At 43.0% G+C, this 20,650-nt stretch overlaps 4 protein-coding genes across 4 annotated transcripts in view; all 4 read left to right on the top strand.

The window, feature by feature from the left end:
• The first annotated feature begins 3,078 nt into the window (after positions 1–3,078).
• Positions 3,079–6,850, top strand: hoxa11a (homeobox A11a). Its single transcript, XM_070846214.1, has 2 exons — positions 3,079–4,678; positions 5,500–6,850. The coding sequence occupies exons 1-2, from the start codon at positions 4,012–4,014 to the stop codon at positions 5,730–5,732; spliced, it is 900 nt and encodes a 299-aa protein (XP_070702315.1). The 5' UTR covers positions 3,079–4,011; the 3' UTR covers positions 5,733–6,850.
• Positions 6,851–11,287: 4,437 nt separating this feature from the next.
• LOC139215362 (homeobox protein Hox-A10) lies at positions 11,288–13,756 on the top strand. Its single transcript, XM_070846304.1, has 2 exons — positions 11,288–12,404; positions 13,172–13,756. The coding sequence occupies exons 1-2, from the start codon at positions 11,543–11,545 to the stop codon at positions 13,444–13,446; spliced, it is 1,137 nt and encodes a 378-aa protein (XP_070702405.1). The 5' UTR covers positions 11,288–11,542; the 3' UTR covers positions 13,447–13,756.
• A 791-nt stretch (positions 13,757–14,547) lies between these two features.
• The window catches only part of hoxa3a (homeobox A3a), a 43,037-nt gene continuing 36,934 nt past the window's right edge, over positions 14,548–20,650 (top strand). The window contains exon 1 of the mRNA XM_070845924.1: positions 14,548–14,654. The gene's annotated coding sequence lies outside the window, so the exon portion shown is untranslated. The remainder of the gene's footprint in view (positions 14,655–20,650) is intronic.
• hoxa9a (homeobox A9a) lies at positions 17,858–19,872 on the top strand. Its single transcript, XM_070847037.1, has 2 exons — positions 17,858–18,443; positions 18,812–19,872. Exons 1-2 carry the CDS (start codon positions 17,891–17,893, stop codon positions 19,051–19,053), a joined length of 795 nt encoding a protein of 264 aa, XP_070703138.1. The 5' UTR covers positions 17,858–17,890; the 3' UTR covers positions 19,054–19,872.

Below are 20,650 nucleotides of genomic sequence, written 5' to 3'. Positions count from 1 at the left end.
TGAGCCAAGACCAGGCTCCATTCAAGTTCAAAAACACTTTATATATAGAAAAAAAAATCTAAATGTGTAAAAACACAAAACAAAAAATGCTCAAACACATACATTTATATCCCCATGGTGTGCTCAGGCTGAAACTTATGCATTTATCCAATCGCTCGGCCTGGTTTTGTTTTATTTGTGGGATCTCCAGCGCTTTGGAAACCTCAGTGTTTAGTAAAGTTGTATTTTGTGATCATTTAATGCATGTGTAAGAGTGTGTGCATGAAAAGGTCACGGTTGGCACCCGTGTCTCTTATTGTACAGGCAGACTGTATGCCCGCGGCCTCCTGCTCAGCACTCTGCACCAAATGCGTTTTCATTCTCAGATTAAGAATATAGTCAATAGCCTGGATGCTTTGAGGGGCAGGTGTGCTGGCGTAGCTTTCTGCCATAAAATGAAAACAACAAAACGGCGTGTACTAAAACTCTGGGCCTTTTATTTCACTTGAAAACTTAAACAACAGGAGGTTTCTTTGCAAGACACTGAATGCGCCCATTTAGCCCCCTTTACAGCCCAGAGGACTACCTGACGTGGCGTTTAACTGTACTTTCAGATCCTCCCCACACTCGATTGTTTACTTGTTGTCTAACAAGGTTTTATGGCAGCTCATTGGTCAATCTGCACGTCGCGTTCTCTTCCTGACAAAATCTCCGCACTTCTGTCACTCCAGGACAGGAGTTTCTCTTAAAGTTAAACGTGTCGTGTTTTAATATCTGCAAATTCAAACAAGTACGAATTTTGTTGGATTTCATTCAAGTTACGTTAACCTTAGTTAAGTGTGTGTGTGTGTGTGTGTGTGCGTGTGTTAAGATACAAAAACTAAGAATTAACCAACACAGCTATTAAATAATCAACTAACTCAGCTAAGGAATTAAGATTTAAAGGCCCAGAATGGTGTCCCTAAGTAGCTAAACCGGCTCTTTCTATCTCCATATCATAGCAAACCAGATCATTGTCACTAGTGGATGTTTATCACCAAAGGTCATTGCGTTTATGTTTATGTTTTAGGCTTTGTGTTTTCTTCTTGTCCAAAATCTGATTTAAACTGAATGTTTTCTTTGCGTAAAGGGCATGAAATTTAGTTATTGTCAACATAAGGATTTGCTGGAATAACTATCCCAAGTATCAGCATGAGTTAGTATCAGTAGTTTACTATTTAGAGGTAAATTCAAACCCACAGCAGGCAGTATTTATTAAGGGCCCACATCTCTCATGATACACTCTGAGTCTGAAAGTGAAGTTCATTTAACTTCTCCTCAGCTTAGAGTTACAGGCTCACATTATCGACCAATCTTGTAACCCAGCGCCTGCATAAATGCAAAAGCAATTAAAGGAACTCCATCCGGGGCACTGTGGGCCCTTCGCTCCCTGTGCGAAAGACCCTCTCCCTCCCCCGAACTTGAAGTCGACCGTACAGACAAAGCTTTGGCTTTGAGAGCTTTTACGCAGCGCCAGACTGCAGTTTTGATGACCAACAACCGCACAAGAAACATTGTCATCAGCTCAGCAGAACTACTTCCTTGCATGCAAAACACATTTAAAATAAAATTGACATTTGTTGTTTTTTTTTTTAATGCTCGTATCTATTTCTTAGGATACTTATTAATCTTTAGTCAAATGGTTAGATACATCCTTATTTATTGTAAGCAGAAATCTTACCTTAGTTGCCTACAGAGATGATACATTTCTATGTTGTTGAAAATTCTCAGCTGCTGACTTGGAGTCCGTGTAGGTGGCGACTTCCCATCACGCTTGGCCAGTTTTGTGGTGTCTGTCTGGCCGGGGAGGAAAAAAAGCCCAACAGAATACTATAGCAGCTATAAAAACGCAGGTCTGTGCAGAGCTGGCTTTGGTTTTCCTGGGCATCCTGTCCTCAATTACAGCTTAAAAGCTTCAGCACAACTCGTAGAATTTGTCTGGATTGACTGAGAGGCGGAGCGTGTGGTCGCAAAGACGCTGGACTTGTTTGTGCCCTTGCAATTTATCCAAATAAAATGGTCAGTAAGCAGGTCTGTGGAGAGCACAGACTGCGTGTTTTTTCCTGTTTTGATACACTCTCAGGGCGTTAGTTGGTGCTTGCGCTGACTTAGTGTGTGTGATATTTTAAGGTTGTGTTTCATATGTGCCATCAGGAGCCCCTTGGATCCTCATGTGCACATCGGGCTGTGGGGCCAGGCCAGCCGCGGCGGTCTTAATCCGAGCTCAGGTCTCTCATTCACAGCACATTAGAGTCAGGTTGCAGCCGCTCCAAAACAAGCTCCACGGTGGCCTCAGAGCGGAGAGCCAGGGAATGTGCATATTTACCAAATCAAATAGAAGAAATCCCTGAATTCCCAAAGGTTCTGGCTATTTATCGTAATTTACTGCAGTTTCTGTGAAAATAAATATGGAATTGAAGATCATTTCCATATTTGTGACAAATTATAGCATCAAGATATTAAAATCAGGACTTTAAAATGGATTCCCGAGGAAAATGTTGTTTGCATATTTCGAGCTATAGCTGTGAAGTATTTAAAACCCTGCGCAACGTGATGTGTTTGTAGAAAAATGTTTCCCCTCTGATTTTGTGGGTATAACTGGGATATACGCAAATGTATGCATACATGCGTCACGGGAAGGAATAAAAAACAGGGATGTGATGCACATTATTATTTATCAAGACATAAAATTGTCTTTTAAATTTCTGGAAGCTGTTCTCTGACTGAACGACGCGCATTTGAATAAATATTTGCACCAAAACGTGAGGAAATAGCCGTGCGTAAAGGGGAGCGAGCGACTTAGTGGACCCATTAAACGTAATATGAAGCTAAACAGAGACATTCAAAAATGGAATGAATTTGTAATTTTGGAGTGGTAACCTTTGACTGTTGAAGCCGACCACCAATTCTTGTATATTTTCCTCAGTGATTCCAGGGTTGTATGTCCCGTTCCACCTCAAATGTAAAATATTATAACAATGTCTTCATTAGTATAAACATTACGGTTTAAAACACTCGTTTATTGGTGTGATTTCACAAGCGCCTCCAAAATTTCAATTCTGGGTTTTACCTTAAATTTGTATCCTGTTCACTGTGTATTTTAACACCGTATTCTATATTTATTCAGTCGAGATTTCAGTTTGCTCTTTGTCATGCTGGTACTAACACAAGTCTGTAGCCAGTTGAAACATTAGCCGCTACTTTGAACATGACCCTGATAACCAAATGCCCACCGGGCCAAATGCTCTGTTGTAAAACCACCAAACGATGATGACTAAGACATTTCTAAAAGCAGACTTTAGAGATAAGCTGGTTGTCTCCTTCTTCCAATTCAGATCTATGTTATCTATTCCCAGTTATGTTGGTATATTTGATGTTATTGTCTGGTGGGACTCGGACAAGTCAGCCTGCTCAAACCCTTTTTATTTTTCACGCAATGCATACGTGACTTAAAAGGAAGGAAAACTAGAAAAACGCCCATAAATATTCTTCCAGGTACGATTGAATGTGGAAAAACATGAAACGTCTGGGAATCTGATATTGATATTTTGGTTAAAGCGTCGATTGAAATTTCTATTCTCTACTCTAATAGCCAGCAACAGATTCTAGTTTTGTCTTCGTCTGACTTCGTTGCATGTTGAGGAATTCATTTCTGCGTCGACATGGCGATAAACCACCAATGTCAAGCTTTAGGACACATAGCAGTCATGTCTGTTACACTCCTACACACACGGTCTTTCCCACACACACACAAGCGCGCGCGCGCGCGCACACACACAGCCTGAAAATCTGTCAATTTCTGCCGCGTGGTCACGTGACCTCCTCCTCCATAGAGTGGATGGAGATGGCTCTCCACGTCAGCCTACGTCTCCAAATTTCTGCTTAGCGAACCTGCTTCAAAGAGGCGAGAGGCACGGCGCTTCAGAGCCATGTTCAGGGCGGCTATAGAGGAATCAAACCCCAACATAGAGTTATAGTAGAGGGTGAACTACGATGATGGATTTTGACGAAAGGGTCCCCGTCGGATCGAACATGTATTTGCCCAGTTGCACTTATTACGTATCGGCGGGGGCTGATTTCTCCGGTCTTCCCTCGTTTTTGTCCCAGACCCCGTCCACACGCCCCATGACATACTCCTACTCCTCTAACCTGCCGCAGGTCCAACCCGTCAGAGAGGTGACGTTCAGGGACTATGCAGCCATTGACGCGTCCGGTAAATGGCCGCACCGGGGGAACTTACCCCAGTGCTACCCCAGCGCGGAGGACATGGTGCACCGGGACTGTCTGTCGGCGCAAACTGCCGTCGTAGGGGACATGTTCGGTAAGAACAGTCCCGCAGCAGCCGCCGCCGCGTACCACCACCACCACCATCACCACCATACGAGCGCCGGCTCCGCTGCCACCAATTTCTACGGCAACGTGGGCAGAAATGGCGTGCTGCCACAAGCCTTCGACCAATTTTATGAGACCGCGTACGGGAACGCGTCGGAGAGCTCCTCCACAAACGGCTACTCAGGCGACAAAACCCCGACCAAGCAGCCCAGCTCTGCGCCGGAGGACGCACCGTCGTGCAGGGACACCGAGGCGAAGGAGCCGCGAGATGAGACAAGCAGCCCGGAGTTATCTTCCGGCAACAATGAGGAGAAATCCAGCAGCAGCAGTACGTATTAAAGTCAGCGCCTTGGTTATGAGAGAAAGTTTGCAATCTTGCGCGCTGCTGTTAAAAATTTTATATGCTGTTTTATAAGCATATGAGGTTTATAGAGGGCCTGTAGACCCCGCACCCCCCAACAAAACTTTGTTATAAACTGCAGGATCACGTGTTTGGAATTGAAATTGGCCGTGAAAGACATCAGGCCGGTGATTTTTCTGTAACACTCCCCGACGTTTCCAAAAAGCACCCAGCTATGAACGTGAATACCTAGACAGAGCTACGTTACTTCCATGTATTTATAAACGTGCTTGTTTCACGGTTTCTTAGCGTTAAAAGAGCACTTGCATGTAATGAGGGTGGTGCCTCTGGTTTAAGGTTTAGCACACATGAGCTCCTGTCTTAAAGCTATCATGGACTCTGTGTTCCCATTTGTACATTTAGCCCTTTATGTGTTCTATAAAACCAATATTTTCATATAAACTGTCCAATGCAACACGGTCGCCTTTTCCTGTAGCCATTAGCTACTTATATTTGAAAGTGAGCTTGTTGTTTTCACTTGCTAGAAAAGGTCATAGCCCAAGTGTATTGTCTAGCGAGCCAGCAGTGAATGGTTTGGTAATCTTTCCAGTGTAATATAATATCTCTATATATGACACTTGAAATGTTGAAAAGGGAAATGTGTTTTTAATGCTTTATGTAGAGGAAATCCGCTCGTGCGTAATCTGGCCAACATCCACGGCGAATAAATCTTTTTGTAACATAGTCACGGCTAATTTGATATGTTTATATTTTCTGTGACCGGCATATTCTCTCTTTGTGCCCTCCAGATGGACAGAGGACCCGCAAGAAAAGGTGCCCTTATTCCAAATATCAGATCAGAGAACTTGAAAGAGAATTCTTTTTCAGTGTGTACATTAACAAGGAGAAACGCATGCAACTGTCTCGGATGCTCAACCTCACCGACCGACAAGTGAAGATTTGGTTTCAGAACCGTCGCATGAAGGAGAAGAAACTGAACAGAGATAGGTTACAGTATTACACGTCTAACCCTCTGCTTTAGGGGTCAAAACAGCACCGTCACAGCTTTCAAAGTCCTCTGCTGTGGGGCTGGCTGCGTTTACAGACTGACTGACTCTCTCCCAGTGTACATTGTGTACCACGATGGCCGCGACAGCAGCAACAACACAGCTCAATGGTTAATTTCAAGTTCGAGGACAACAGTATCCTGTGATCTGAATTGCCTAAAGAGTGAGCATGAATTAAGACAGTCTGCGGACTCTGATTTCGCTTCTCAGACTCTGTTTTGGAAAAACGTAGAAACGGATTTTTGTCCTCGCCAAGACTTTGTGCTCGCGAAGGCCCATGGTAATATTATTGTGACTCACAGACGCCTTTTTTAATTTCCTTTCTCGTGGGCTAAAAATGAACAGTCACTAATTGACTGACCCAGTGTATTTTGTAATCAAAAGATCTATTTTCCTTTTGTTTCTGTTTTTAAAATCAGAAAACTGGTGGATTTAGGATGACGGCGAATATGCGACTTTAATCTATATTGGTGTGACCAAATAATGAGTCCGAACGGATGAGAATGTAACGTGTTTTCTGTTTTGTGTGCTTATTTATTTTGTAGCCACTCGTTTACTTGTCTCATTTAAAGCCACGGCTAACCAAGTCAAAGTCCATTATTACAGGCAGGCTATCTGGATTCCCTGTTCAGTCTGGGCTGACCTCAAAACAAGCTTTTGTCGTCTCTACTCTAGCCTGCACATTGAGGGCTATAAGTATTTATAGGTTGCGTATCTTTCAGTACTCAGATCCATGTTGTCCTTTTATGATTTTTGGAGACTATCAGTCGAGTATTGATAATGCAGGCCAAACCAGAGAGATAAGCTTGTCTACTGGATCCGTGTGGAGTTGCACTGAGGTACACGCCCAACATATTCACACAGGTATATATGCAGCGGGCCACTTCGGTCTAACATTGATACACATAACAGGATATTTTTCTCATGACTCCCGATCCTTTGGTACTCTTGCAATCTAAAGAAGACAAAGAGCTACATTTTCAAGTGTGCTGTCAGGGCAAGGCTGGTCAGGGTCATCGCATTGAATCAATTGCTTGGTATGCCCAAACTATTGTGTATTATACTATATTTCCAAATAAAAAACAAAAACAAATGAAAAGATTATTAAAAATACATTTCTGCGTGGTCATTGTTCTGTTTTTGTCACAAACTTTTCTTTAAAAAAAAAAAAAAAAAAGAGAGAGATCTGCAACGGAGATTAAAAATATGCACGCGTGGAACATTTTACGCACTCAGGATCAACACATTAAATTCACGCTTGCAGTAAAATGATCACAATAAGGTTGCTTATTATATAGCAAACAATTAAAACACTGATGTGCTGCAGATCTGAGGGCTCACTTGCAAATATGAGGGACACACAACACAATAGACACTCACCCTAACCCAACCCAAATGAAACATGTTCTTATAAATATTACTATAAAAGTTGCTAGAGTATCAAATTAAATATTAAAGGCGCCTGTGCTAAAATGTTATCGTATAATCTTTAACTTTTATTCATGGCCTTTGATAGATCGAAACATTTTAGCATCCATCTATGCTAAAATGTTGCCATCATTGTTCTCGCGAATCGTGTTTGTGCTGTTGTGTTTTGCAGAATATTTTGAGCCTTATAAGATATTTTATAACTCCTGCCTTCCATGTGAAGAAAAGCTGTGTTATTGAACCACAGTGGGTATCTTTTACAAGTCCTCCTTTATCTATCTCTACAACATCTACTGTTGCCAGGCATTCAGCATGCACACTTCTTTCTCTATTTCTTCGTCACTATCTCTCACTGTCTCTGTAGTATGAAGCGTCCAGCAGTCATTTCGCTGATTGGTTTTGGAAACTGTTCCAACAGCAGTCTCCTTTGGCGAGGGTCGCCATATTTGCTGTTGTTATCACTGTGTTTATGGGAGCTAGCCGCAGCGCATTGGCGTTCATATATGACAGTCAAAAGGGCCATAAATGCGGGGAGAGAGGCTGAAGTTTATGGTTGCCTCTCTCTGCCATAGTCCGGCCTTGCCTTGCGCATCCTTTACTGCGCGCTGGAATTCCGTCCCTAATTACGGGACATCCTCCCCGTTGCCGCAGCAACGCGGCCATAAAAGCTGTCTGAGAGTCTGGGGCATTTGTACAATTGGAGTGCAGTGCAATAAACCGTCTGAGACCCAAGGTTATTAACTGTGTTACCAAGGAAGCGAGAGCAACGACAGGGAGAGGACGGACAGGAAAAGCTTCTGCTCGCTCGCTGCATCGACTACATTTGAGAGGCTTTTCCCCCTCGTGTGGTTTATCCACCTCGATCAGTTTCAGTGGGAAGGCTGCACTCAGGATTAGACTCTCCTCGACCACCGGGCGGCGCTATTGGGACCAATGTCATGGCCGTGGATCTTTTCGTCTCAAAGCTCACCTCGAGTGCACGCAGGTAAAAGTTGTCAACACAAGCTGAAGCTTGAATAGGTTTCTCTGTTGCAAGAGCAAACCTCCTGTATGCTCAGCCTTAAGATCCTTCTCCTGCATGCGAGCCCTGTTAGTTCGCGATAGAGGCCAGTTTGAGCTTGGTTTCCACATTTCTCTCTGGTGCTCACTGGGCCGTGCGGTAGAGAGAGTCTTCCTGGGGGCCCTAATAAGGCAACACATCTGTGCCAAGACTTCGTGCTGCATGTGCTATTCATTTTGCTGAGCTTGAGCTTTTTAATGGTTGAAGTATAGCATGGCCGGCTTGTACCTGGAGAGATGTGCTACCCCGTCCAGTCCAACCACAAATGTTTTGGATTTGGGGGAAGTCTGACTTAATCATTAAAAAGTGGATACTGTTAGTATCTACAGCGCTAAGCGGCGGGTGCTGGATACAAAACAAATGATTCCATTTTTCAGATGGTTCTCATGCTTTATGCAGCTCGTCTTAAAACACAGCAGCCTGGCCTGTACGCTCATTCACCCTCGTCTTAATCCTCTCCAAAGAACCCACTAACAACATTTGACGTCCTTCCAAAACACATCATTCTCTGTACGTGCCAAGTGTGCAAAAGCTCCTATTAGAGGAGTCGATTTGATTGTGATAGGGCAGCAATCGCGTCTCCTTTTACTTCCCGTCATAGATAACAGAGCCACGCTATCGGTGTCAGTCCATGTGGCTATTCTGAACCTTAATGCGCGTGGACCGAGTCTCTTTCTCCTTTGTCTCTCGTGAAAAATAAATGCTTCCGCTGGATGTAATAAAACCCCGCATTATTGTTCATAACAGCACTCGGGACGAACATGATACGACTCAAACGGCCTCTTCGGCCACGATTATATGGGCCGGATCAAAGCCAGTGGTCACAGCAAACTGTTTTGAGGATATAATAGCCGGGCAGCTGTGAAAATGAAGATTTAATAGCTACAATTAATAACTGTAACACAAAGATATCGATAGGCCCCTGTGCCAATACAACACAATGAAGTGTGCAGGCAAAAACAATTTAATACTGGGCTCACATAATTAATTGATGTATTTAGTTTCCTTACTGGCTCATGTGTCCCATAAGGACCAGGCCGCAGTGGGGAAAAGTAAACAGGCTTTGGACCTAATGCTGTTAGTTTGTCTGTATTTCGTAGATTAACGTTGTTGTGAATTATTTCATGGTTTTGGGGGGAATCTGGTTAACAGGCGCAAAAGCTCGGCGCACGGCCTTTGTCCTTAAACCTCCCACACTGCAGAAAATGTTCTTTACTTTATATATTTCCGTAATATCCTCTTTGTCATCTATGCTTTTGAAAGAGATTATTGGACTATATTCATATACACATAAATAACCCCCAACCAACTTCCAGTCATGTAAGTCATTTGACATATGCGCGTTTTGAGCAGGAGCGAGTGACAAATGTCCACCGTCGACGCGCTAAAAATCTAAGCCAGTGTACATAAATGAGCTGTCAATGACAGCGCGCTTGAAAACCCAAATGGGCTCAATTTATGAATTTCTCCCAAATTTCCTCATTTCAGTACAACAGGCTGCAAACAAAGCCGGGGGGCTAGCGGCCACCTGGGCCTGGTAATGGCAAAGCTGGCCGAGATTAACTTAAACCTGGGGAGAGCATTAGGGTGCACATGGCCAAGGACACTACGAGATGGAAGGAGAGTTTTATTGTGGTCCTTATTGCCCCAAATTGGACCGACAGGATGACTTGTATGTGTAACCTTTATGTCTGCTTTGCTGTGGCACAATTCTACTGGTCTCTCAATGCGCCGTGATCAATGTTTTGGCAGCCTAACAAATTAGAAATTACGATACTGAGCACAGTTGGGATTTCTTTGTGTGTTTATAAGAAATGCAGATATAACTGCGGTACAACAGGATTGTTTTTGTTCTTTTGGGCTTTGAACGAAGCTACCTACAGGTTTCTGTGTTGTGCGTAATGACTCGTCGGCTACAGATAAACTCACTTCCATAGCCGCAGTTAGTGATTACAACCATTTGTAAAGCAAATCCAAATTTCAAATGGATCTGTGAAAAATGTGTTTTAATGTGAAATTTAAGCATTTTATGTGCATAAGTTTAATACACCATAAAGAGACTGTCATGCCTATTGGGCTCTAATAAAGGAAGTTACTTTAGATCCTGTCACACGTTGTTTTAATAATTGTTTAAGGATTGCAGGAATCCGTCCAGAATTAAGGCAATTATTTGTTGTATGAAGGTTTTTTTTCGTTACTGTACTTTGTTTTGCTCTTTGCCATTTTGCTGGTGACAGGGAACTGGTTCGCCTTCGTTTATGCGGGGAGCTTTTTGTTAATCTTATATTAATTATCTGAAATTTTATTTAATTCATTATTAGTCCAAAATCTTGAATTTAAAAAAGGCCACGTTTGATGTATACAGTAATGTCAAGAGTACACAAAGACCTTTAAACGATGTAAACTTGATATTAACCGCTTCAGAGACCGTCCCTGTGGAAAAATGAGCAGACGAAAATCCCAAAAAGAGAGAGAACAAAGTCTAATGTTTGATTACTCACTGTATCTCCAGGCGACATTAGTCTTAACACCTTCGCCTTTAGTGCGGAAGAATTCAGACTGTCTTGAGGCTAAAGGATGCACCATATAAAACGACTTCTTGCCAAGTAATTTCGCCAAAGGCAAATTCTCCCTACAATTAAAAACATTTTATTACCATTAAGGTGTATCTTAGTAGGTGCATTGATGCAGCTGTATACTTTAACTCGCCACCTTAACGCCATATCTCCTTCATGTAGGCTAGACTAATATGTTTAGTGTTTGTTACGAAAAGGGGTTGGATTTTTCAGTCTTGTTTGCCCTCCATAAGTCTTACTGAAACGATTGATCAAATTTAGAAGCTTTTACAAATCTGATACTTCTAAAGGGGTTTGTACCTATTGATGAGCTTTGTGGTAACATTTGATTTGCAAGTAGGGAAGGTGCAATCAGTGCTTCAGACATTGTTTGGTGTTTCTAAGTTGGGAAGTGTCTCAAAAGCTTCTTTAAAGACTACACGAATGAAATACTCTTTTTTTTTTTTCTTTTTAAAGAAATTTCTTTTTTAAAACTTTGTATTGTTTTGGGCATCGCCCGTTCTATGGGGTACTGTTGGTGCATTAAGGCGAGGTGAGGAACACACTGATTGCTGTGCTGTCTCCTTCCTCTGCCTCAGCTCCATGATGGATATCGCTCTGGCTGCTACGTAGCCTCAGAGTGGGAGGGACTGCCCATCTTCTAGCATTTCCATTGGTTTTACAGTCTGCACGGCAGAGAGGGGGGTGCCTCTAATCATATCCAGCATGTTTTGCACAAGAAATGTCAGCCAGAAAGGGCTACCTTCTCCCCTCGCCAAAATACACCACAATAATGTCATGTTCGGACACTCCGTCAGGAAATGCGTTTTTAGTGGATTCTCTGATCAGTGGTCGCACCGAGAACGGTGGAGGTCACTACACGGGGAGCGCGGTTTGCGTGCCTCACAGCACCGCCACAGAAGTGCCTTACGGACTACACAACTATGGATACTTCCCAGGTATGGGGAAGCGGAGCGAGGTGGGTCCCCAGAACATGGTTTCCGCCGCTGGCGCGTACATGTCCAGCATGGAGATGTGGATGGACGCGCAGAGGTCATGTCGTATGGACCAAGAGCACCCGGTGGGACCCCAGGTCGCGCCCTGCTCGTTCCCGCAGAATATCAAGGAGGAGAGCACCTACTGCCTATATGAGCAGCCGAAATGCCCTAAAGCTTCCACCGCTGAAGATCTTACATATTCGAGGTTAACTACAGCCGGCCACGGCTCGACTTCTTGTACAGTCACCGATGGCGGCGGCGGGGGCTCAGTGCCTGTGCCGGGCTACTTCCGCTTGTCTCAGACGCACGCACACTCTCATAAACTTTACAACACCAACGGCCCCCAGCCGAACCCTTCCCATTCTCATTTTGGCCTACACCCCACTGCTCCTGCTCGCTTCCATACGCCACCAACCTCGACTTCTGCTCCAGCCACGGCGCAGGAAGGGAGGAACACCGACGAGCCCGTGTCCTCGGGAAACGCAGACCTGCAGCCTCACGCTGGACCGGGGACCGAGGAGGCACACGAGTCCTCGGACGCAGAAGCCTCCTCAGAGGACGAGTTAGAAGAGCATGACAAAGAAAGACCAGCAAAGGCCACTAAAGGTAATCACAGTTCGTCATAGGTGTGGTCCTGCACTGTTGTTTTTGTTTGCATGCAGCGCAGGTAGAGTGGGACCTTTTTAATGGCACCTGTCAAGTTTTAATTTATTGTGAGACTGCGGTGACACGTCCAGAAACTCCACATTAACATATTCTGTCTAAGTCTAGCAGTACACATTTTTATGGTATAAATTCATCAAAAGTATGCATGTATGTGTCCGTTATGCGTAAAATTGAAAAGGACAATAGGGGGAGGACGTATTTGGTTTAATTTAACAAGACTACAGTAATGTGGATAATTAAGGAGTTTTTTTCAACTGCATACATACTTCTAGCCTCGGCTAGTATTTCTTTTGAACGCTGCGTAAAATATGGCAGGTCTACATTTATTAGTATAGGCCTATATATTTACTCTGTGCCATAGTGTATTCTTTTTAGATGGGACAAAATCCAGGTTTCTGTTAAACTCAGTGTAAAATGTTATCTAATGTTATGTGCAATATTTTCTAGTCACTGCTGGGATTTCAGCTTCAAGTCTGACAAAGAAGCTATACTTTACGCATTATACACACACACACACACTATACACACACACACACAGTGTAATGTGTGTATAGTGTGTATAGTACAACCATAAACACAACCACACTCTGTTTGACACACACACACACACACACACACACACACACACACACACACACACACACACACACACACCATAATCCCTCGTGTTGCAGTGCGTAAAATCATGTATCTGCCGTTTTCTTTAGGAGACGCAAAAAGTGAAAACACGGTCAACTGGCTGACAGCAAAAAGCGGCCGGAAGAAACGCTGTCCCTACACCAAGCACCAGACACTGGAGCTGGAGAAGGAGTTCCTCTTCAACATGTACCTGACCCGAGAGCGCCGCCTAGAGATCAGTAAAAGTGTCCACCTGACGGACAGACAGGTTAAAATCTGGTTCCAAAACCGCAGGATGAAACTGAAGAAAATGACGCGGGAGAACAGGATCCGAGAGCTCACCTCCAACTACGGATTTTCGTGATGAACGAGGTGATCACATTGAAATAGAAGAAAACTGGTGAAATCAATGACACCCACCCTCTCTCATCACTTTGTCCACATAATGACTCATTTCACTGTGGGGTACAACTTTCTTTTATTTCCAGGCAGGCTTTAAGTAAACGCGTCGTCCTCTGTGAGCTGCTGAGAAAAGAAAAGGAAAAAAAAATTGAATGTTATGGGTTCTATCTGGTGATTTCTAATGTCGTGTTTTTGTAATGTCGACCTGTTTCTGTCACTTCTGTCGTATGGTTGGGTAGAGTCAGTGGAGTTAAATTACCGCAATTGAAAAACACCCAAACACAAATGTGCCCTGGGAGGTGGTTTAAAATGTCCACTTTCCCTCCACCGCTACCAGATGTTTTGTTTTCTCTCTAAATTATCACAATATGAATTTATTTTATCGTAATTGGAATTGCATGGTATAAGGTTTTCCTACATTTTTTTTGTTGCAATTTTTGACCACCCTGGAATATAATGTCCATGTATCAACAAGGGAATAATTCACCTGCGCCCATTAGCTGTAGTCTGCCATGATATAGGCCTATTCTATGTATGAGCTAAATGTATAAATTGAATCTTAATTCACATCGAGGACGTTTACACGGTGCGCAAAGTGAAGGAGGAATGTTTTTATTGTATATCTCTGTGTATATATGACATTGTGTTTTTGTGTAATGCTTAATAAATTATCAGCTCGCATTGAGGAGTAGCTGCTTGTGTTTTTGTACCGTGGGTGCATATATATATATTTATTTATATATATATATATATTAGTCAGTGTATTATACAAAAGCAGGCAAAAGTGCTTTGTTTGAAATTCAAACTCCAAACTAATATGTGCTCCCCCGCAGGAGAATCACTATTTTTTGTGAACAAGTAAAGAACTTTTTTTTACTTGTTCACAAAAAATACTGTAGCTACCAGTGTAATGGCAATCGGAAATAATTAAGATATTAGGCTATAAGCCGTCTAGCTGCATGCCCAGCCGGCTATTGTAGAGTTTTATGACTGGCTGGTATATGAGGTTTCTCCCTCTCCTCCACGAGCAGCTTCAGTCGTGGGAGAGCCTCTCAGACGGAGAGGAGGCCCGGCTCCCAGCTAGAAATCTGAACTGTACAGACACACTGGATAAAACCATTACCTTCTGCTTTAGTTTGGGAATACTGGGATTAACATTTCCAGGATCGGGTGAGTCCATTTATCATTGTGAATTTGTCCATTTTGCGCCTTCTTGCAGCCGCTTCACTATAGTGTGTACAATACAGTTGTACTTCCTCAATACAGGCGATTTGTTTTGGACACTTGATGATGGGACCGGAGACCACGGTGCATTATGAATTGGCTGATTGTGTTTCACTGGAGGCCCGGATCGACTGTCGAGTGGTTTAGGTAGTTTCATGTTGTTGGGGTCCATTTCTAACTCTGCAACATGAAACTGTCTTAATTGCCCCAGTTCCACACATCGACACCAAAAGGAAAGCAAATCGGGGACATAAAGATGATGGGATTTGTTGGAAATTGTAGGGAGTTGTTATGGAAGCATGTACTAAACCTCCCTTAGTTCTAAACCGGGGAGGGGTGACTGGCTGTTGTGTATGTTCTTAACCTGTCTCCTGTAATGTTTTCTTTAGACTTCTCCGCTTGTTTTTTGTCGTTAAAATCAGCCCGAGCGGCCATGTGTGCTGAATTTAAACGTGATCAAAGCTGAGCTGCAGTATGCGTAGTGGACTTGGGATTAAGAGTAAAGCCGCGAGTGTTTTCCGTGAGTAGTAGTGACGCAGACACGCCAGACAAGGCCTCGGTTACGACCACTGCAGTGGAGGGGAAGGGGAAGGTGAATGGGGCAACAGCGACCTCCGCGGGCAATGAGACCGGATGCTTCCGCTGCGCAATAGTGGCTCAGACAAAAGGAGGGGAAGGGCTTTATGGCGATATTTAGATCCGCCAGACAGGCTGTTATCTGCAGAGGCAAAAGAAGTGAATAGCCCCTGCGGTAAACTGGGTGAAAAAACACCCTGATTTAGGTTTACAGCCTGAGAGCCATTGGCATAGTGGCGTCCTTTCCTGCTCTGGAGGTGTTTGTCCATTCTAACTTTTAGTGCACAAATAGGCGCACAGCCGCTCCTTTCCCCCCTCGGCTTGTTTGATGTCTGCTGGCCAAATAATGTGCAAGTACCAGAGAGGTGATAGCTCGGAACTACAATGCACATTATGGACAGCTTGTACCTTCTTTTTTTTTCTCCTCCTCTGGGCTCCTCTTCTAAATGCAATAGTAACAGCAGAGTGGGGAAGAATTCCTGCGTGTTGAATTGCCTGTGGCCTTGTGGGGTGTTGGCCAGGCTCTCCGTTTATTTGCTGGTAATAAATAAAACACGCGGCGTAATGTGTGAGAACTCAAGGTTGCTGCTTTGAAGACGTGATCTGCACCGTGGTGTTAGGCTTAGGATTTTATGGACTTTGATACGCACACTGGCACCACATTTAATATAATCCACACTGAATTGAAGCTATTGGTGTATTTGTGATATATTTGTAAATGACCAGTATTCGGTGGATATTGTGTTACATCAATATCATTTCAGCTAAATGCATTTTGTGCGCGTTAAAGCTTTGAATTTTAACAAAACAAAGTTAACATTTACGTATTAATTTAATTTTAACCCATATAGCGGACAATTGTCTGGCTACTTATTCATTTATTTATTTATTTATTTGTTACATTTAATAATCTAAACTACTTGAAAATTGCCGTGTCTCCTGGTGGTCGACAGTTCTCGCACCAGTTAATTTTAAAAGGAGGAAACCACAAGCACCACATTACGCATATTTTTAGCTCTATTTGAGTGTAACGTTACACTGAGGCACTGCGGGCATTAGAGTTAATTTGGTGATGGCGGTGATGATGGCGACATATAGGCCCATACAAGTGATAACGGCGATGGAAATAATAAACGGGTCCAGTAAGGAGAAACTGGCTGTCCGCCATTTAATAGTTAATGTTATTTAGAAAAGATTTAATACATATTTGGCTATCGTGCTTCAATTCAGCGACTTGATAACACACACAAGGCTTCACCACATTTATTCAGTTTTCCTTGCTCATTATAATTTATTCCAAATTTTTATTTTCTACTTTTGCGCTCATTTTGTAACACACACACACACACACACACACACAATGAGTTTACATTTTGTAACACACAGGTACAGGCTCTCCGGTAACTATCCAGTACATTTATTTAATTATTATTATTAGTAATAGACCAGACTAATAGTTTTACACCGCAATTATAACCAAACCAATAATAGTTTGAAATTGCAACTAACAAGATAATAAACATGTAAATAAAATAGTGCTGCTGCTTTTTCCTGCGTATAAATCTGATTGAAAGTTTTTTTTTTGTTAAGTATACTTCTTTCCAATTTTTATGAAATAATCCCATGGTTTATTGATTTTTTTAAACTATAGGAAATGTACATCGTGCCGCATTGTCTTCTTTAAGCCTGCTGTGATGTAGTTTATTAGATTTTAGAGACGTGTCCTCGTCTAAGTCACGAAAAATAAGACCATAAAAACAGGCTCATATCTTTAATGGCTTTCAGTCAGCACTGGGCCACACACTACTGCCTTGTGTAGCTAAACTGATTATGAAGGTACCCAGAAACTTTGTTTTAACTTAATATTTAATATGGAGCGCATATCTTTTGGTGTTTGCCAGTTTTCTCGTCAAAATATGTTTAACGCTTGAAGCCAGAAAATATACGGACACTGGAAGATGTCTGATAGAGCCGAAAAAGGCCAAAATAAAGAGAGTTATTTGTATTGTTGTAATTTGAGATCCAGGCGTTGTTTTAGCTTTGAGCTGCAGAGTTTCTTGAATACAGTGGTGGTAAAAAAAAAAGTGTTTTGGTGAGCAATGGTAGGGTGCTTACGTGTCCTATAAAGTGCCTCATAAAATACGGTTTCCAAAAACACACTGTATCGTTTTGGATGACCAAGACGAGATTTTAAGAGCAGCAGCAGGGTATGATACTGTGAGATAATTTTTCAATCGAGTCATTCACATTTTCTGTTTCCCAGATATCAGATCTAAGTCACATCTTGATCATTCTTAGCTTTAAAACTAGTGGTTGTTATAGGAGAGCGGGTGAGTATTTAATGACCAAAGGGATTGATTTATCCTTTATTGTTCAGCCTTTATGATCACGTGTGTCTGCTACCCAATGGCATGGCAGCCTGTCTCCCCATTACTAGCCCACTGTAGTTCTCTGTGGGGCCAAGTTGCTACTTGATTTCTCCACATTGTTATTTTGTGAGGCTGGGTTTACTGCATGTGTATGTGTGTGTGGTGTGTGTGTGTGCGCGTTTTACTTTTGCATGTATCTGCTGTATGACTGCGTACATGTGAACGTATTTTTCTGCCATGTCGACATCCGGAACACTGACTAGTTACTACGTCGATTCCCTTATTCTGCCCGAGAGCGAGGAGCTCTCTGTGCCGAGATACCCCTCCGGTCCCGGGCTCCAGCACTCCAGACAGTCCGCTTCCATCAGCGACCACAGCGAGCTTGGGACCTGCACTTTCCCGTCCAAACCTCCGGTATTCGGTCCGTCGTGGAGCCACGTTCCCGCTCAGTTCCCAGGCACCGTCTCCTCCGTGTATCATCACCACTATGGGCATCCCCAAGGCCCGGTCGGTGCAGATACAGATGGCCGCTATCAGTCGTGGCTGCTGGAGCCCATGTCAGGTTCGCTCCCCATGGCCGGATTACCGACGACCCATCACTACGGAATCAAACCGGAGGGTTTGGGGACGCGAGCTGACGGCGCGCTGCCCGGCTCCCACACGGCGCTGCTGCTCTCTGATTACGCCAACGGGACGGTAGCGACGGCATCACCGGTGGAAAAGGACGCAGCGTCCGGCCACACAGGAGACATGAGCGGGGAAAGCGAGGAGAAACCGGGCCTCGACCCAAGTAAGTCGCCGCAGAGTCCTTTATGTTTATAGCCTACTATTTATACCGCATAAAGCTGCGAGGATTGGGGTGCGTGATGGGGGTGCGCGTCTGAACAGATGCCATTCTGAACGTGCCATTTCCTTATGGGGACTGCTAATGGCTCAGTTCCCATTGCTGTATCAGATAACGTCTTACAGCCTTAAAAGTGAACGTGAGCAGAGAGAAATTGAGGGAAGTTGTATTTACTATTGTATTTTCTTCTCATCACAATAAGGAAGTTTTTTTTTTGTTTTTTTTTTTTCCAAATCTCAGTCAAATTTAAGAGTGATGTTTGTTGTTTTGGTCACTCGGAACCGGGCCCTCACACCAGTGTCGCACCTTTCCAGATAACCCAGTGTCCAATTGGCTCCACGCCAGTGCCACGAGAAAAAAGCGCTGTCCGTACACCAAGCACCAGATCCTGGAGCTGGAGAAAGAGTTCCTCTTTAACACCTACCTGACCAGGGACCGTAGGTACGAGGTGGCCAGGCTGCTAAACCTCACCGAGAGACAGGTTAAAATCTGGTTCCAGAACCGCAGGATGAAGATGAAGAAGTTTAATAAAGACGGCGCACCTAAAGATGAGTGACTGAAGCGTAGATACTTACAGTATTTAGGCTGTTAGCGAGCTTTGTGTGTGAAGCTCTTGACTCTGCTGGACCTTGTTTTTAAACTTCATTGTCTTATTGTTCTATATAACAGAAGCTATTAGGCTTATTTGTCTTGTAACAAAACGCATGTTGGGCTTGAGTTTGATGCGACTACGTTTAAATTGCACAATTTTAACAGTGCCCACTCGTTTCAGTTTGTGTTGATTTGAAATAATACCTCGTTAAAATGTATTAGTTGGCCTGGTCCCTGTGCTCGTTTGTGTATGGATGTTTCTAGCCGTGTGTGTTCTGGTTTGTAGCTATATTTGTTGTCTATCTCAGAGTCACCTAAGCGTATAGTTTGTAAAATGTATTAATTTTATTGTTGTTTCTCCCTCACTGCTAGAATCAGGACAGATGACCACGAGTTTGAATCTAACATTGGAACCGTAGAAAAACAGACGGGTTTCCAAGTAGGTGCATAAACCTCAGAAAACCTCTTCAAAATGCTAAATTATGGAATTCAAAGATGTTATAGAAGCTATATTACATGACACGACTGACTACCTATGTCTTTCAACTACCTACAATAACCTATTTTTTCGATGGCGGATTATGGTAGATTTGCTTGCATTAGATGCTGAACTATGAATTTCAGGGAGTAACATTTTGAAAGTACCTAATGTTTGTTAGTGAGAGAAAATTAAAACACTGTAGGCTACTTATTGAATACCTCACGGTCTGCTGACCGTCTGACTTTTGGTTCACAAATGTAATTTGTACTTTATTTATTAAATAAAACAAATTATATCTGCGAATGAATGCACGATAAGTTCTTATTTCATTTTGGCCTCACATCGAAATTAATTATATCTTTCTAATATCTTATTTCACGAGTTTTTGCTGCACAAAAAGCCTTAATAGGTGCGTAATTTGCACTGCAAAATGATGGTTACTGCTGTCAACTATTAACATACACACACACGAAAATACAGACATTTACACACTTGAGTATAAAGCAAATTAGCATTTTTTAACAAGGTTTCTTAAAAATTTTAAGGCATTTAAATTTGCAGTGAACACACACACACACACACACACACACACACACACACACATACACACAAATAACATACACACATGCACGAATGCATACAAGCATACACACTAATTAAAACGCACACACCTATAGGTGAATATCTGTGTGTGTTTCTGGATTGGGGACAGAGCTGCGTCTTGGCAGAGGATGTTGTTGGCTGTATACAGCCATAAAAGACAATTACCGCTATAACCTTTTATGGGGTGCAAAGCGCTGCGAGGCGAGAGGACACAAAGCAAAAAAAGACGTCGAGGGCTTCGACAGCTGAAGCCCAAAATAATGCAGCCGATGTTTTCCTGCTCAGCTCAGATATGACAGCTCAGCATAAAGCTCCCCCATTAGCGCCATCTCGACACAATCCATTTATACCAACACCAACGAAGAATTGTTTGGATAAATATTGCAAAATATTACAAAAGCAACGTAAATCAAAAGGTTCTAGAGAAGAAGGGTTTTAAAAGCATGGCTTCTGCGTTTGTAAGGCCCATTCAAGTCTC

This window comes from Pempheris klunzingeri, chromosome 16 (genome assembly GCF_042242105.1).
Source record: "Pempheris klunzingeri isolate RE-2024b chromosome 16, fPemKlu1.hap1, whole genome shotgun sequence".
Lineage (NCBI taxonomy): Eukaryota > Metazoa > Chordata > Actinopteri > Acropomatiformes > Pempheridae > Pempheris > Pempheris klunzingeri.
The sequence above is the reverse complement of the archived record's forward strand: the minus strand, read 5'-3'. Positions and strand labels throughout refer to the sequence as shown.

Coding starts and splice junctions, on each gene's coding strand:
- hoxa11a (XM_070846214.1), top strand. CDS start 4,012: ATGATGGATTTTGACGAAAGGGTCCCCGTCGGATCGAACATGTATTTG. Junction 4,679..5,499: donor GGAGAAATCCAGCAGCAGCA/GTACGTATTAAA, acceptor TGTGCCCTCCAG/ATGGACAGAGGACCCGCAAG.
- LOC139215362 (XM_070846304.1), top strand. CDS start 11,543: ATGTCAGCCAGAAAGGGCTACCTTCTCCCCTCGCCAAAATACACCACA. Junction 12,405..13,171: donor ACCAGCAAAGGCCACTAAAG/GTAATCACAGTT, acceptor CGTTTTCTTTAG/GAGACGCAAAAAGTGAAAAC.
- hoxa9a (XM_070847037.1), top strand. CDS start 17,891: ATGTCGACATCCGGAACACTGACTAGTTACTACGTCGATTCCCTTATT. Junction 18,444..18,811: donor GAAACCGGGCCTCGACCCAA/GTAAGTCGCCGC, acceptor GCACCTTTCCAG/ATAACCCAGTGTCCAATTGG.